We start from the raw sequence: 14,971 nt of genomic DNA, 5'->3' as shown, positions 1-14,971 counted from the left end.
ATTCGTTCTGCTAACATTTTGCATCATGGTATGGTTTGGATTCTTCTTATATGATATGAACTCTTGTTTTATAGTCATCTAAAATATAAAAATAAGAAATATATTTGTATATAGATATATTTATACCTTCATTGAACATTGGTTTGGTTACCCCTGTGTTCTAGAGCACCCTAATAGGGCTCTCTTTTGCAAAACCCTTGTAGGGCAAGGCTTTGCTATGTTGTGTATTTTTCATTTTTAATTTCGAAATAAAGATCCCCAATAACCATACTGAATCAACTTAAAAAATAAATGAATAAATAATTTTAATCAACAAAATTTAAAAAAAGGGTAGAACTATCAAACAAGTCATGAAAATAAAGCCATGAAAACACAAAATACAACACAAGCCTTTGATTCCAATGTTGAAGATCACATGTAATCCTATTCTGAATATATATTTATATATAAAAATGGAACAAGAGTTACCTTTTTCCTACGTGAAAGACTCTGTCGTCACTTTCTCTTTATTGTATCAAGATTTTCAGAAAAATCATGAGGAAGTCTCCCTTGGATCATAAGAAAAATGCCAAATCCTGACTCTAACCTCTGCAGTACTCTCTTGTATTGTTTTTAGATATATCAATCTAAATGATCACTCTGTCATGGTCTTGAAAGTGGGATAACTGTTACCATCTTCCCAGAAACCACTAGTACCTGGGCTGGGTCAGATCAGCCAGCATGAGTGCCCCATTGCGGCTCATATACTATGTATAGCAGCATTTGGCAATCCATAAATAAATCCTGAAGTTATCAAACCACATCAAGTCCCAAGCTTCCACAGATAAGACTTCTTGTACACTGCGAAAGAGGAGCTGAGCCACAACCATTAAATATGCCTTACTGTATAGATGTATATAGTGATGCTGGCATAGATAGATAAAATATATATAGAAAATGGCACAAGAACAGGCATATTTTTATTGTTTGAATTCCTAGTTTAAACAACATTAGAATGATGTTAGTGCATGACAAAAATGGTTCATACTTCACAATGAACCTCAAACTTGCTTTAACCAATTGTTAAACTACAATGTCTCCTTTTTATTTTATTTTATGGAGTTTTTCAGAGCTGAAATGGGCAGAAAGTAATAGAATAATCCTGGTTCTACGTATACCAAAAGTCATTATATGGGTCTGAAACCAGCACTAAAATCACATAGATGCATTGTCAGCTAAAACAGTCGCCATGGAAGCCACAGTAATTAGTGAATATTCGCCAAAATTTTCAACTGCAATTTGTCCATATGCATATTATTGGCATTTGAGACTGAATAAGAATGTAATAAATTTCATAACATCAACCAAAAACTTGAAAAAACTTAAAAGAACTTTGGGCCCAAATGACTGCAGAACTGAAAACAATTGTCTTAAGATCAATCTCATGTCAGAAAATCAAGACCATTACTTCAGAAAATCCAGAGTGCCTCACTTGCTTTTGGAATATCTCCTGAAAATGTGTCGTAATTAAAGACTTCAAAACATACTCATTTTTTCCATTTACAGGAAAGGCTTTTAAAAATTTGTCATTTCCTTTGCCAAAAGTGACCACATTTGGAAAACATTTTCTGTGTTAACAGTTTTTAGAATTAGTTTTTTGGTTCATTTTGATGTTTGAAAATAAAAAACTGTTCTTTTACCCAAAAATCCATATCCGGAATCATAGACCCAAATACAAACACAGAAGACATTGAAACAAAATCAATATTAGAATGAACCAAAGACAAACTAAATCAGTGAAGAGCTTTCATTATCAATGCAATTATTTAAAAGCTGTCTTTCATTACTGGAGTGTCCAGTCACATTTTTTACTGCAAGCTTAAAACACATTATATTAACATGAATATAACACATTTTTGCAGAACAATGACAAGATCAGTACCTATAAAGCACCATGAGGTCAGGTTCGTACCAGCTCAGATGAAGCTTTCCTTAAATTTCCCTGGCCTGGGCCTGGTATGAAAAATGAATCAGCCCTCGAAAATGAAGCTCAAACTCACAAATGGGCCCCGCACACTGCCTCACGGTTATCCTCAATATATCCAAAAGTGCATTCACTGTGTCAAGATGCCTTCTTGGACTTCCTTCATTACCAATAGTCCCCACATGAGCAAACACCATCTTGCACATGATGAAACCTCTTGACATCCCTCATTATGATTTTCCTTCTTGTGATCAAAGAAATGAACTTGCTTGCTGTATGACAATCACCACAAACTCTCATGTTTTTTGTGATTCTAATGGGCATACCTTCTCCAGAATTTAGAAGTCCAAATACAATTGCCAGTTTCTCGCTATGGCCACAAAGAACTTCCTGCTTCACCTCATCGTCCACATCATGAAGCACAAATCTGAGATCAGGCACATAACCAAGTTCTCTCATGCGCTCTTTAAGAGAATTCCAGAGACTCTCAATTTGGGTGTTTTTATAAGCAAATCTATCCTCGGAGCTAAACAAGTATAACTTCTCCTCGATCTCAATTGAGGTAAATCCAACAATCTTGTGAATCCCCTTCTCACACATTTTCAGCCTTGTCTTCTTCACCATTTCCCACATTCCAACATCAGCGTAAATATTAGAAAGCATGACATACACACCTGACTGATCAGATTCTAAAGGAAGTAGCTTCTTAGCCACTTCTTCTGCTAATTCAGCTCGTCTGTGGATTCGACATGCACCCAACAATGCTCCCCAAGCACTAGCACCTGGTTCAGTTGGCATGTTATTGATGAAAGATAAAGCTTCATCAATCTTGCCAGCCCTACCTAATAAATCTACCATACAGGCGTAATGCTCCTCCACTGGGGTAATTCCATAATCCCTACTCATTGATTTAAAATGGCTCCATCCTTCTTCAATCCTACCAGAATGACTACAAGCTGACAGAACTGAAACAAATGTCACTGAATTTGGTAATTGGTTTACTGATCTCATCTCATAAAAAAGATTCAAAGCTTCTGCGCATAGACCATGCATGCCAAATCCGTTGATCATTGTACTCCAAGAAAATACATTCTTCTCAGGTATCTGACAGAAAACTCTGTAAGCTGTTACAATACAACCACATTTGGCATACATGTCAATAAAAGAAGTATAATTCTTGACATCAAGTTCAACCCCATTTCTTATCATATACCCATGAACACTCCTTCCTTGCTTCAGAGATCCCAAGCTCGAACAAGCAAGAACAATGCTAGCAAATGTCACTGAATTTGGAGTCACCGAGTCTGCTAACATCTGCCTGAACATGGAAATAGATTCCAAAGCTCTCCCATTTCTTGCAAATCCAGCAATTATGGCACTCCATACAACTACATCCCTATAAGAAATTTCTTCAAATAATTTGAGTGCAAAGTCGAGGAAACCACACTTCATATACATATCCACTAGAGAAGTCTGCAAAAAAAAGTTAGAATCAATAAAATTCTTTTTTATACACAAGCCATGAAATGTTTTCCCTTCTTTTCCAGCATAGACATTTCCACAGGCTTGAATCAAGCCCTCCACCACGAACGGGTCTAATTCAAATCCAGAGCGTCTCATTCTGGAAAACAACTCAAAAACTCCAAATTCCTCTGAGAAATTCAAGTGTCCTTTTATCATAACACCCCAAATTACTGAATTTTTCAGTGGAACTTCCTCGAACACTTTGTGTGCTTCTTCTAAAGAACCCAACTCAGTATAAACGTTCATAAGGGCAGGTGCAACATACGGATCTCCCTCCAATCGCAACTTGATCGCCAAAGAATGAAACAACTTGGCTCCTTGAAAAAGTGACAGTCCAAAACATGCTTTGACCGCAAAAACTAAATTGAAACTATCAACTAGCTTCCCCTCTTTCAGCATTCGTTTAAAAAGCTGTAGAACATCGTAAAAACACTTGTTTTTGGAGTGGCTCGCGAGTATGGTGTTCCATGAATGGAGGTTCTCGAAAGTGATATGATTAAAGGCTTTGGACGCAACATGAAGAGACCCCAATTGTATGTAGGCGCCGAAGATCATGGGACCGAAGAGAAGGGACCGGTGGAGAGCATTTACAAGGATTTGGGCATTTAGTTGGTGGTTAGATGCCAGGGTTTTGGTGAAACGGAAGAGAGAGAGTAGGGTTTTGGTGGGGTTTCGCGAGGAAATGGGGGGGAACGGATTTGGCTCCATTTGAAAGCATCAATAATTATTCAGAAGAAACCACGGTAAGCAATATAAAGAAGCATGTGGAAGAATCAATAGTTTTGCTGAATATTAATTTTAGTTTCACCAGTAATGTTACAGAGATGAGTTCATGATTCCACAAAGTCCTTCGATCAAGAGTTCTAGTTCCATTGCAATACGTTTGGCCTCGCTGATGCTTAACACCACTTTGCTGGCATTTGCCTCGGTCCTGTTTCATTTTCTCTCTTAATTTGCTTAGGAAAAAAGGACCATTTTAAACCCAAAAAAAATAAAAAAATAAAAAATAAAAAATAAATAAAATAAGAGAAGCGTTGGTTTTTTTGCCATGTGGGTCACGGAGGAAAATGTTAAAAGTCACCCAATGTGATACCTCCGGAATAAAATATCCACCTCCAAATAAAATACTAGAACTCATAAGATTTATATATTGAATAAACATACAAATAAATGGAATTAAGACATAGAGATTTAGGTGGTGTTTGTTTTTTGGCTGAATAAAAAAAGTTAAAATATTTAGCTTTTTCTATTCAATTCAAAGTAACATGTTGACATCATTCAATATAACTAAATTGAACCTATTGATAACAAGTTCATTTTAGATATGTTGGATGATGTCAACAAGTTACTTGTAACTAAATAGAAAAAGTCAAATATTTTGGCTTTTTCTATTCAGCCAAAAAACAAACACCACTTATAAAAAAAATTAAAGTATAAATAATGAGATTTAAAAATAAGTATGTTACTCCACCAGTCAAATAATAAGACCTAAAAATATATATATATATGAAATCATTTTATTGGTGATATATTCTCGATAGGTGCCAAAAAAAGTGTATTTTTGTTACCCTTAAAATAAAATTGTAATTATGAAGTGCAATTTTACTAATATATAAAGGATTTTTTATTTAAATGATTGCAAAAGTAACCATATTCATAAAACAAACCCCATCCCTTAAACAACATCAAAATGACCTTTATTGAACAAAAATGATTTTTGTTTTTTCCTTCATTACAATACTTTCCCTTATTTTCCACCTCACCTTTCTTTCACTTTATTCTTTTATCATAACAAAAAAAGTGGAGTACTCACAATTCTCTCCTCTAATATGTATTGATAGACATGAAAACGAATTAAGAGATAATAACCATGACCAATATTATATAAATTTATATACACATGAAAAAGGTTGTAAAGAAAAATGGTTTTGCTAGGAAGGTTGATGGAGATAGGTATGTTTGATTTTGGAGGAACTTCTCATTGTGGGTAGTGTCTTGTTCTTCAAAGTATAATTTTGCTAGACTTCCAAATTTAGCCATACCTAATAAGAACAACAATATTAGGAAAAAAAGCTTGTATAGTTAATTGCATTGACAACATTGTAATAGTATACTTGCACTTCTTAACTACCATTTGTAAAGGTTTTTCCTATTGAAGTCCAAGCTCCATAAGGTCAGAATATGTATCAAAAGTTAGTGTGAGATCAATTTGTTACTATATTTAATAGTATATATTGATTATATTCTATTGACTTAATTTTTGGTCTTTAATTACCTTGATATATATGACATTTGTAAGACACAAAATCATTTGATGCATGTGAATCAACAAAGAAAGGAAGAAGTTAAAACATAGACCAAAGAGATTTAGAAAATGTACCGTGTCCAACAAATTAAAGAGAACTCCTAAAAATAAAAATAAAAATGTAGTAGTAACCAAAATGCAAAAAAGAACTCTAATGGCTTTTGCATTTGGAAACTACTAGAAAAGGTTTATGGGTGAACTCTTTATTTAAAAATATTATGAACAAAATTAATATTTAAAAATAACATTTACATTGTCACAACTCTTTATTCTAAAATAAAAATGGAATATATAACAAAAAATAGCAAAAGAGATCCAAAAAATCTAGGAAAATATCATACTTAGAGAAATATAAGAAAAGAGTAAAAATAAACTAAAAACAATCTTTAAAGCCCTTTTCTTGTTCTGTTTGGATCATAAAAAGATTTAAATAAATAGAAAAACTAAAGATTGAATAATATGTGACTTTTCTCTATTCTTATTTCAAAATATAATTTTTCTAGAAGCCAAACAAATTGTTAACTTAATTATCTACTTCCCAAAAGTAAACAAGTCTCTATTGTTATCATAATTTTCTCAAAAGCCAAACAAATTATTAATATAGTTATCATATCTCACAAATAAGTGTCATATCTCACAAATAAATAATGTAGACAAAGTACACTTTCATATTTGTGTCTTGAAGAAGTAGAAACACAAAAAAAGTACAAAGATCAAATTTCACTACGTTTCTTTCCCAGAATGTTCTTAGCAACTTATAGAACTTCTATGTGGTTGCATTGTAATAATTTTAAGGAAAAAACTCAATAATAATAAGCCAATAAACAAACAATTTTAAGAACAGGAGATAAACTAAAGTAATTTCAAAGGATTTAGGTGAGGATTTTTAAGTTCTCAATTGTGGGGCGCTCACAATCGTCTCTTAGATTCGACTGGATCATGGCATAATAGCAAAAGAGCAAGTATCCTTATCCGTCTAGCCCTAGGGTATCAAATGGACACAAAACCAACCGAGCATTGATTACGCCAATCATTCATTACGCCAATCACTAATTGCAATAGACATTAAGTACCTTGATTAACGCAACGGGTATGAGGCAAAAATGTCAGTCCTTAAGGCTCATCAAGGCATGATAGTCGTTATGAGTTGACAATCATTGACATTAAAGGGAGTAATGGACAATGAAACACAATCAAAGGCACTATTAAGACACTTGATAAGGCCTTACTATCGAGTAAGAATAAATAGCCACTCTAAACCATAAGAAAGGTATGTTGCCACTTTTCCAAAAACATATCTTGCTCAAAGTCTTTGCTTTTTTACTTTAGCTTCGGAGGGGTGTGCCCGGAAGACCCATCCAAGCATTCCTTTGTTCAGGTTGAGTAGCCGTCTAGACTTTAGAGGCTAGTCGGTCCACCTTGTTGATTGTGCACCAACATTGGTGCCATCTATGGGAACAGACAAAAAAGCTTGAAAAACATGATGGCTGATATGGCCCCTATGATTCAATTAACCAATGTTGACGAGCAATTCCAAGCTTGGCAAGATAGAATGGAAAGGAAGTAAGAAGAGTACGAACGACGAATGCAATCCTTATTTCGACAGATAAAGCAACTAAAGTAAGAAATCCAGGAGCTACAGGCTTAAATGGTCATGGGGCATCACTCGAAAAATTGTTGCACCCTTAGCCAATAGACAACTTCGAGACGAGATCAAAGCCATACAGAGAGAGCTTATCATTGATACGTTAGGTTGTCCCTACAAACGGATGGGGGACTGTTTGCAAGCAATTCCCCAACAACACTAGAACCCGTGCATTCACCGGCTAATCGAACTCAAGTGGATGAGGCTACAAGCTCTATCAGAGAAAAACGAATGAGGGGGCAAGAATGAGGCTCATGTCTCTTAAATACCCTTAAAGCCCATCTTGGACCTCAAGAAAAAAGAGTGTTGGCACTGCCATGTATCTTAGAGAGCTTGAATGCACGATTGGGCCAACTGAATGATGAGGCATCACCAAGTCGTTTGCCTTAGTGCTAAGTGCCAGAATTGCCACCAATAAACAACTCATCAATGAAGACCCCACTTGGCTCCATAAGTCGACAATAGGATGACATGCTTTCCACGACTGTTTGACACTCACATTATTAGTTACGAGCCACCCAAGGGGCTTCAAGTGCCCAAGTTACTGATGTACGATGGGACAAGCGATTCGTTCGACCATTTGATATATTTTCGACAGTTGATGACGCTGGATATTGACAATGATGTGCTGCTATGCAAAGTTTTTCAGCCAGCCTTTATGGTCTAACTCTCTATTGGTTCAATGACTCCTATAGAATTCTATTAATTCTTTTTGGATGTCTTAGAGGCCTTTGTAGGCCATTATTTATGTTCTACTCTATAAAAGAAGAATATAAGCACCCTGCAGAACATCAAGATGCAGGAAAATGAGTCACTACGAGACTTCATAAAACAATTTGGACAAGCAGTGCTCTAGGTGGAATCCTACAACATGGATGTTATCATACAAATCTTTAAACAGAGCATCAGTCCAAGCACCCTGTTTTTTGAGTCCCTCGCTAAAAAACCGTTCGCGTAAATAAATACAGCAAATGCAGTCCCTACTTCGACAAACAAAACAACTAAAGCAAGAAAACCAAGAGTTGTAGGCTCAAATATTCATAGGGCGTCGCTTGAAAAGTCACCACACCCCTAACCAACAGACAACTTCAAGACAAGATCAAAGCTAGATGAAGAAAGCTTTTTAATGATACATTAGGTTGTCCCTATAAGAGGATGAAAGGCTGTCTGCCAGCAGTTCCCCAACAATACTAGAACTTGTGCATGTGCATTCACCAATTGGTCAGACTCAAGCAGACAAGGCTGCGAGTTCCATCAAATAAAAATGAAAGAAGGGGCAAGAATGAGTCTTATGTCTTTTAGACGTCCTTGAAGCCCATCTTGGGCCCTAGGAGAAAGAACGTTGACACAACCAGGTATCTCAAAGGCTTTAAAGGCATGATTGGGCCAAGTGAACAATGAGGCATCACCAAGCTGTCTACCTCAACACTCAACGTCGGAATTGTTCCTAGTAAAACGACCCGTTAACAAAGACCCCACTTAGCTTCATAAGTCGATGATAGGATGACATGCTTTCCATGTCATTCGACTCCTACATTATCAGTTACAAGCCATCCAAGGGGTTTTAACTGCCTAAGCTCACGATGTACGATAGGATAAGTGATTCGTTCAACCATTTGATGCATTTTCGATAGCTGATGATGTTGGATATTGGCAATGACGTGCTGCTATGTAAAGTCTTTTCAACCAGCCTCCATAGTCCAACTCTCTCTTGGTTCCATTGACTCTCACATAATTTTATTAATTCTTTTCAGGATGTCTTAGAGACCTTCATAGGCATTGGTGAAAATATCAGTAATCACAGATATATCGGTATTTCAATTTTACAGATATATCGAATATATCGAAGATGTATCAATAGATATTTTGAAAAAAAAAAATAGGTAGTCTAAAGTTGATCAAAACTTATGAAAATATTAAGAAAAACTCTAAAAATTATATAATAAACAATAATAGGCATTTTAAAGTTGTTTTATAAAAAAAATAATATATGTATATGATATACTTAATCATATTTGATAATAATATCGTATGCGTCCATAAAAAAAATATGAATTTTATAAATTTATTAAATTACATCAAATATTATTTGACAATAATATTATGATATTTGATTATACTTTATCTCACTTTAAAATTATAATTCATTTAATTTCAATTGTGTTTAATGATATAAAATAAATGATGATATATGTATAATTTTTTTAATATTTATATTTTTATATTTAATTAATATATAAATGATATAAAAAACTGTTAATAAAATTATAATGATAGGTTTTATATTTTTAGTGATTAATTAAATGAAATTTTAAAATAAAATAATTAAAATTAATTTGTTTATGAAAATATTTTTTTATGGTTTTACTATATATTTGTCTAGTGCATATTACTTATAAAATAGGCAGTTAGCCCAATGGTCACCCAAGGTAAGTCCATACTTTATTTTGGGTTTGGGCGGGTTTAAGTCCTAGCGTCTGCACATAGTTGCACAATTTTGAGGCTTTGACCGCGTTGACTAGACCGAAAAATCGGCAAAATCATTGATAAATCGCTAAAAATCCAATTTTTTGACGAAAAATCACTGAAACACGCTGAAATTTTTCGAAAAATCACTCCACCGAATTTTTGCCTGCCTGTTTCGTGTCGTTGGTCGTCGATACACGAAATTTCGACGAAATTTCAGTGAAATTTTCTAAAATTTTTATCCATGTTTGTAAGCCATTATTTATGTTTTGGTCAACAAAAATAGAATATAAGCACCTTGTAGAACATCAAGATGTAGGAGGACTTTATGAAACGATTCGGACAAGTAGTGCTCTAGGTGGAATCCTACAACATGAATACTATCTTACAGTTCTTTAAATGAAGCATTAGTCTGAGCACAACATTTTTTGAGTCCATCGCCAAAAAAACCATTTGCATCAATGAATGACTTGTTTAGACAAGTAGACAAATATGTCATGCTCGAAGATGACGTTCGAGCAGCCTCCTAACAAATTTTGGTTATGAATTGAGCTGTCAAAAACAACAAGGCTAGGAGTTTAAAACTCTTAAATGACTAGTCTAGGTAGGGCAAATGGAGATGAGTGGAACGACAGTCGTGAAAGTCGCCCAGATTCACTTCATTAGCCATCTCCAATGAGAGGATCCTCCCACTAATGAGAGAACTACTTGAGTTCAAGTAGTTAGAGCCTATCAAAACTAATTCTTATAGGCGTGAACAAAGACGACATTGCTTCTATCATAAGGAGCATGAGCACACTACAAAAGAGTGTAAAAATTTGTACCACTTCGTGAATAAGCTTATCAAAGCCAAACATCTCAAGCAGTATGTCTGCACCTTCGGAGGCCATGAAGAAATGACACGCAAAACGTCGAAACGAACTCCTATCTCCCCCGTAGCACCCAGGGGTAGTGATTAATTATATTCACGGGGGAACAATGGATGACAAATATCATTCTAAACCACAAATGAGGAGAATACTTCGTGCGACCATATTGCAAGAAAGGGTGAGTACAGTTCAATGCACATTCACAATTGACAATGCTTGACTAATAGACGACTCAATCACTTTTCCTTCAATTAACGCCAATCGAGTGATCATTTCGCACAAGGACGCTCTAATGCTGACGCTGGGACTCGACGACTTTGATGTACGAAGAATCCTAATGGACCTAGGGAGTTTCACTTATTTGCTCTAAATTTCAACTTATAGGCTAATGAGGTGTTCCCTGTCTACTTTAGAAAACCAGGGTCGAGTCTTGTCTAACTTCAATGAAGCCACCACTATATCTTTGGGTGATGTTGTTCTTCCTATCGAGGTCGACGTAGTCATTCTTAATGTATGGTTCTCTATTGTTAAGGATCTGTCGCCATACAACACCATCATGGAGCGGTCATGACTGCACCAAATGAAGGACATTTCGTCCACCTACCATCAGATAGAAAGATATTTGACGAAAGTCGGGCAAGTGGATTTGCATAGAAGCCAACCAACTGCTTAACAACGTTATCAAGTGGCAGTGGAGTCTAGACATGTTGGCCCGACTGAAGATGAACCCGAATCATCAATACGAGAAGAATAATAGCAATTACAGAATCGAGTCAAAGATAGGGACCCGTTGGTAGATCCATTACAACAACTATCTTTAAAAAAAAAAAAAAGTAGACGACATACGTTAGTTTCCTACTAACTAGGGACGAACGTGATCACTATGGCGACATACTCCGCAAAAAACAAAGATATCTTTGTATAGAGCCATTTGAATATGCCCAGCATAGACTCGACAGTAGCCTTCCACAAGTTGAACATTCTTCCTATGACACAACCAGTACGATAAAGGGTCCAATATTTCCATCTAGATCGACAAAAAATTATCCAAAATGGTGTGGAGAAACTACTAAAATCTAGATTTATTAGGGAAGTTACCTAATCAGACTGGTTAGCCAATGTGGTGATAATCCTGAAGAAATGAGGCAAATGGTAGGTATGTGTGAACTACACGGACCTGAATGACGTCTACCTAAAGGACAACTTTCCACTTCCCCAAATCAATTAAATGGTAGACGCTATAGTCGAGCATGGGATGTTGTTATTCCTTGACATTTTCCCTTAATACCACCAAATTCCAATGTTTCCATTGAATAAGGAGAAAATGACATTTATTACACCTTATGGGCTTTATCAATGGAAGTATATATCAATGACATAGTAGTAAAAAACATATCCTGCTCCAAACACCTCCTTTATTTGGAAGAAAAGTTTATCTTGATGCGCAAATATGGAAAGAAGCTTAATCCAATTAAATGCGCATTTGGGGTTAGCGTAGGAAAGTTTCTTAGATTCATGGTAATTTAGAGAAGGATTGAAGTGAATCTAGCTCAAGTCAAGGCAGTCTTAGAAACTCCTGCTCCCGTCAGTAAGAAGGAATTGCAACGCTTCATCGATCGTCTTGTTGCCTTGGGACGGTTCATAGCGCAATTCATTGATAAACTTCATCCCATTTTTAACACATTTTGGGAAGCAAACATGTCTGGTTGGACGGACGAATGTGAACACACCTTTGAGGCTATCAAACGCTATCTTATAGAACCACCAATTCTCAGTAGTCTTGAAGCCGAGGAAGAATTGTACATATACTTGGTCGTGTCAGACTTCGCTATCAACGTCGTATTATTTTGACACAACCAAAGTAATGAGCAAAGACACATCTACTATGTGAGCAAAGCTATGGTAGATGTAGAAACACGTTATTCCCAAGTGGAACAAATGACCTTGGCATTGTGGGTCGTCGCTAAAAAGCTTTGTTCGTACTTTCAAGCTTACTAAATAATGATTTTGACAAATCAACCATTATGGGTTACACAACACAAGCCAAATATACTAGACTGAATGATGAAATGGGTAATCGAATTGAGTGAGTATGACATACAATACAAGCCTCATTTATCTCTCAAATGTCAAGTTCTTGTAGACTTTATAGTCAGAATACCCCAAATGTGGATGCAGTCTAACACTGACAATAGAGATCAATGGTGGATTCTCCATGTAGACGAAGCCTCCAAGGCATCAAGAGCCAAATTAGGTCTAACATTGTGATCCCCTACTGGGAAACAAATTGAGCAAACCATCAGCCTCAATTTCCAACATCCAATAATGAGGCGGAATATGAAGCAATTCTAATCGGACTCGATCTAGCCCTCACTCTCTCAACTACAAAAGTAGAAGTCAAAAGTGACTCACAGTTAGTGGTCGGACAAATCTAATGAGAGTATGAAGTTACAACTGAAGGCATGACTCGTTATCTCACCTTGGTAAACACTCGAATGGAAAAGTTGGACAGATGATCCATTAAGCGTGTACCCCAAGAGGAGAAAGGGCGAGTCGATGCACTGGTCGGAGTTGCTACCACTCTTCCAATACAAGAAACCATGATGTTGACAGTCTACTTTCAGGCCACTCATTTCATCTCACTTGAACGGGTACATGACATAGACTATGCAAATTTGGGATGGATAGAGGAGATTGCGAAATACCTTCCTACGAGAGAGGTCCTTAAGGATGAGAAACAAGCACATAAAATTCGAGTGCAAGCCATATGGTACATTTTGATAAATGGCTAACTTTACAGATGGTCATTTAGGAAACCGTACCTCATATGCTTAAATAACACATAAACTCAATATGTCCTAGCCAAATTGCATGAGGGTATATGCAAAAACCACCCATGTGAATGAACCTTGGCACATCGCACCTATTCCCAAGGCTACTATTGGCCCACTATGAAGAAAAATGCAGAAGAGTATATTGGAAAATGTGATTATTGTCAAAGATATGCTCCCATTCCTTGATAACCATCTAAATGTCTCAATCCGGTTACTAGTCCTTGGTTGTTTGCATAATGGGGAATGTATATAGTTGACCCACTTCCAACCAACACGATGTAGAAAAAGTTGTTACTTGTGGCAATGGACTATTTCAACAAATGGGTAGAAGCAGAAGTCTAAGCGAGCATAAAAAATAAATATGTCTCAAAGTTCATCTGGAAGAATATTGTGTGGGTTCAAAATTCCCTAAGCAATTGTCATAAACAACAGGCCATAGTTTGACAATAATATCTTTCGGACATTCTATTCAGAGTTAAAAAAAAAAAAAAACAAATTATGCAATGCCTAAATATACTCAAAGCAACAAGCAAGTGGAGGCAACCAACAAGACATTGCTAAATTCATTAAAAAAATGACTCAAATGAGTAAAAGGAAAATTGGTAGACGAGTTATCTGGTGTCTTATAGGCTTATTGGACAACCAACAAAAAACCCATTAGAGCAACATCATTTGCTTTAGCATACAAGATAGAAGCTATTATCCTGATAGAAATCAGTATGCCCATAGCAAAAACAATCATACAAGAGATTGAGAATACTGATGCAGATGTGGAAAAACACTTAGATTAGGCAAACGAAGAATGGAAGCAGCAACTATCTGAATAGCCTCGTATCATCAAAGAGCCATGTTTCTTAATGCAACAACGATAACCGTAGAAGAACATATCATCTATTTGTTGTTGATAGGCAGTTTCAAGTTTTTTCTTTTTCTTGATGAAGTTGGTCTGGTTCTGCTTGAGCTCAAGCTTCAGTCGAACACTTTTCTCCTCAACTTTAGCCTTGGAAAACCCCAAGGTGGTATTATCTGACTTCAACTAGCGGATTTCCACTTGAAGAGATCCAATTTATAGTTTCGCCTTCCTTAGAAGATCGACCCTTTCCTTAGTAACTTTTTAGATCACTATTGCAACTACCTTTGTTGCTTCTAGCTCTTCGCATAGATTCTCATGGCCGAACACATTTTGAGCTGTGTATGCCCTGATCTTTTCGACTGTTTGTAACTATTAGAACATATGGCTTCATTACCTCATTAGGTTTTGTACATTGACGACAATCTGAAACAAAAACCACAATCAGATAGAGTATGGAGAGTGGAGAAAAATACAAAAGAGGAAAGGTAGAATATTTGACCAATTCCGTTGTC

At 36.0% G+C, this 14,971-nt stretch overlaps 1 protein-coding gene across 4 annotated transcripts; it reads right to left on the bottom strand.

The window, feature by feature from the left end:
- Positions 1-268: 268 nt before the first annotated feature.
- LOC100247030 (pentatricopeptide repeat-containing protein At1g06140, mitochondrial) lies at positions 269-4,427 on the bottom strand. Of its 4 annotated transcripts, none has more exons than XM_010652031.3 (2): positions 1,922-4,427; positions 269-854 (listed from the first exon to the last, which is right to left on the bottom strand). In XM_010652031.3, the coding sequence occupies exon 1, from the start codon at positions 4,193-4,195 to the stop codon at positions 2,129-2,131; it is 2,067 nt and encodes a 688-aa protein (XP_010650333.1). In that variant the 5' UTR covers positions 4,196-4,427; the 3' UTR covers positions 269-854; positions 1,922-2,128. The 4 variants fall into 4 exon arrangements, with proteins under 4 accessions (XP_010650333.1, XP_010650331.1, XP_010650334.1 ...); XM_010652029.3 differs by having other exon boundaries at positions 269-840; XM_010652032.3 differs by having other exon boundaries at positions 1,952-4,427.
- Between the last annotated feature and the right edge of the window lie 10,544 nt (positions 4,428-14,971).

This window comes from Vitis vinifera, chromosome 5 (assembly GCF_030704535.1).
Source record: "Vitis vinifera cultivar Pinot Noir 40024 chromosome 5, ASM3070453v1".
Classification (NCBI taxonomy): Eukaryota; Viridiplantae; Streptophyta; class Magnoliopsida; order Vitales; family Vitaceae; genus Vitis; species Vitis vinifera.
This window is presented reverse-complemented; position numbering and strand designations above follow the sequence as displayed.

Bases quoted from the DNA above. Each gene is read 5' to 3' on its own strand.
- LOC100247030 (XM_010652031.3), bottom strand. From the start codon at position 4,195: ATGGAGCCAAATCCGTTCCCCCCCATTTCCTCGCGAAACCCCACCAAA.